Below are 3,221 nucleotides of genomic sequence, written 5' to 3' on the forward strand. Positions count from 1 at the left end.
TTCTTATGAGAAAGACCTTTGAAATTCAAATGGGCATATCGCAAATGCCAAAGCCATGTGGACTCATTTACATCAGCCTTAAAACATGTTTCAATGCTTTCTATTTTAAGTGGAAACAACCTGTTTGAAGTCATCTTGACATGAGCTATTACTCCTCTTCTTGGATCATAGATTTCACAAGCACCTCCTTTGATTGTCGTCTCATATCCCTTCTCTTGCAGCTGTCCAACACTTAATAAATTGCTTTTCAAATCAGGAATATAAAAAACATTTGATATAGTCTCAATGTTTCCCTTTTTAGTCTTAATTTGGACATCACCCTTTCCCATAACATTTACTTTAGAATGATCACCAAAGGTCATAGTAGAATGAAAATTTTCATTTAAATGGGAAAAGAAAGACTTGTTACCACACATATTATTGCTACATCCCGTATCTATATACCATATGTTTGGTTCAAGCTCCTCCTTGGGGTGAGATGCCATCAAGAGTATTTCTTGTTCCTTTTTCTCTGCAAAGTTGGAATGCTCTCATTTGTCATTGTTAGAGCTTGCAGTGCATTCAGACTTGTAATGACCAAACTTGTGGCAGCGGTAGCACTCGATGTTGGACTTATCAAACTTTGAGTCATTGTTGAGAGATTGCTGGTGGTGATCATGTCCTCTGCCTCTGCCCCGAGAATCTGGTGTATAAGAACCTCTTCCTCTTCCTCGTCCTCTTCCATGGCCTCGACCACAACCTCTACTTGATCCTATCCCTATAGAGCTTTCACCATGAGTTGAAGCCTTTAAAGCTTGTTCTTCGGTTGAACATGTTGATGTTGTCATTCTCTGCTCATGCACAAGCAAAGAACTTTGCAATTCATCGATTGAAACTTCATCAAGATCTTTTGACTCCTCAATAGAACAAACCACATAAGAGAATTTAGGAGCCATTAATCGAAGAATCTTTTCCACCACAGCCACATCTTCAATTTTGTCACCATGGATACGCATCTTGTTTACTATTGCCAAGGTTCTTGAGAAATACTCATCAACAGACTCTCCTTGCTTCATGTGAAGAATCTCAAACTCTTTGCAAAGAGCTTGAAGCTGCTGCCTTTTCACCCTTGTTGTGCCCTAATACTTTTTCTTCATGGAATCCCAGATCTGTTTACAAGTATCCTTTTGCAGAATAGTCTCCAAAGTGGAATGATCAATTGCTTGGAACAAATAATTCTTTGCCTTGAGATCCTTTAACTTCCGTTCTTCTAGTTTCTTTTGCTCTGCTTCTGACAATACAACTCCAGGAGCTGGTTCAGCCACACCTGTTTCCACAATAGTCCAATACTCCTTGGATCGTAGAAAATTCTCCATCAACATACTCCAATGATTATAATGACCATCAAAGCGAGGAATTGTTGGTTGCACATAGCTGTTGTCTGATGCCATTGTCGCCTGCTGGTTGTCTGCAAAAGAACAAAATAAATCCAAAACCCTTGTTGACTCTGATACCAAATGTTAGTGCTTAAAACTGTTTAGAACTCACGTAAAAGGCAAAGCTAATCTATTTACTGGAGAGCATAATTTTATTAATGAATTTAAACCATTAAATACAACTAAATCAGAGATGCACATAACAGAAAAATAGGCAGCAACTAACCCATGACTAACAACTCCTAAGCTCATGACTTTTTCCTAAAAAATTAGTAAACACTACCTAACTTCCTAAAGAATAGGATTACAAATATATTCTGCTAAATAACAACAAAATAATAAACTTTAACAATTTTCACATGCACCAGCAAATGAATATTTTGAAGTTTTGCTACTACTGCACTTGGTGTGAACCAAATAGGGCACATATCTTTGAGTTCACATCTCCGCCCCATAACGCCCTACAGTACATCCTCACCATGTATTGGAAATATCTCCCAATGATAACATTATCGATTCTAGTACTATCATCGGAAGATATTCTTAATACAGACGGGGATGTGCTGTAGGGATGTTGTGGGGTGGAGATGTGAACTTCATATCTTTCCTCCTCAATTATTGAAGGTGACGCTAAGAATATTGTTGATGATCATTTTGGTCCACCATGGCGGCTTTGCACTATATTGGCAGATTGCACGACTCTCATTGCTAGCCTTTCATCTTGCTTAGTAGAATTTGTTTCACATACTACGAATTGTGGGGCCCATACTATAGCTCGGAAAGCTCTCTCTCTTAATTACTCACACTCGTATTTGGAAATTTGGACTACATTACCTGATTTTCTTTCAACTATTTTTGTAAGCAATAATCCCTCTATTTATGAGCAAAGTTGAACGAAATTGTTCATGGGCTTAAAAAAAAAAAAAAAAATCAAACAACAGTTAAGAGTTTTTTAATTTAAAAAAAGCTTGAATGCTTGGCCCATTCTAAAAAAAAAATAAAAAATGATCAAAACCGTTCAAATGGTTCAAATAATTAATCATCCGATTTAACAGCTCATTGACCAAAATCAATGGTTTTAGAGAGAAATCCAATTTTTGAGGAAAACGAAACCGATCACCTAACTGGTTCTCAGTTTTTCTGGTCAGGTCCAGTTTTGAAAACCATGATTTTTTTTCGTGTCAATCGTATCGGTTAATTTAACCAGGGAATTTAAATAGTTTAGTGAAACCTGAGAATATATCAATTAGCCTTTAACTAAGTAAAATGGGTGGGGTTAGTGGAGTTGAATAAAGATCCTATTAATAGAGTTAAAAGACGCTACAATCCAGAGTGATTCAACAGTAGATAAGAAAAAAAAAAAAAAAAAAAAAAAGAGATATACGGCTCTCAAAAATGTAAAAATAAATAAAACAGAGGTAGGCTAGTCTATATTTACCTCACTTTTTTGTAGTTTTAACTAAAGATATTGTATTATTACCAAAAAAAAAAAATATTGTATCGTCGTGTTCCCTGACTGCCCTTTCCCACTTCCCAGGAGTAATTATGAGAGCCACACCTTTTCTAAAATCTAGATGCACATCTACTTGCTATGAATATATCGAATTTAATTCCATCACCAATATCGTCATTATATGTAGACCAGATTGACGGTTGGATCAAACACAGATAAGAAGGACAAAGTAGAAATAGACCGGGGTACACTTTTGTCAACAAGAAAGGCCTGCTGCTTTAATTTGTCCTCTGTTGTGTTTTAAATGATGATCTGCATCTGGCCATCTGCATGCAACTCCCTCTAAATATCTA

General features: G+C 36.4%; 1 protein-coding gene across 1 annotated transcript; it reads right to left on the reverse strand.

Annotated features, from left to right (window-relative positions):
* Nucleotides 1-530: 530 nt before the first annotated feature.
* LOC104605001 (uncharacterized) lies at nucleotides 531-1,430 on the reverse strand. The gene is made up of 2 exons (XM_010269595.1): nucleotides 1,224-1,430; nucleotides 531-1,118 (listed from the first exon to the last, which is right to left on the reverse strand). Exons 1-2 carry the CDS (start codon nucleotides 1,428-1,430, stop codon nucleotides 531-533), a joined length of 795 nt encoding a protein of 264 aa, XP_010267897.1.
* Between the last annotated feature and the right edge of the window lie 1,791 nt (nucleotides 1,431-3,221).

This window comes from Nelumbo nucifera, chromosome 1 (assembly GCF_055504915.1).
Source record: "Nelumbo nucifera cultivar China Antique chromosome 1, China Antique-T2T, whole genome shotgun sequence".
Taxonomy (NCBI): Eukaryota; Viridiplantae; Streptophyta; class Magnoliopsida; order Proteales; family Nelumbonaceae; genus Nelumbo; species Nelumbo nucifera.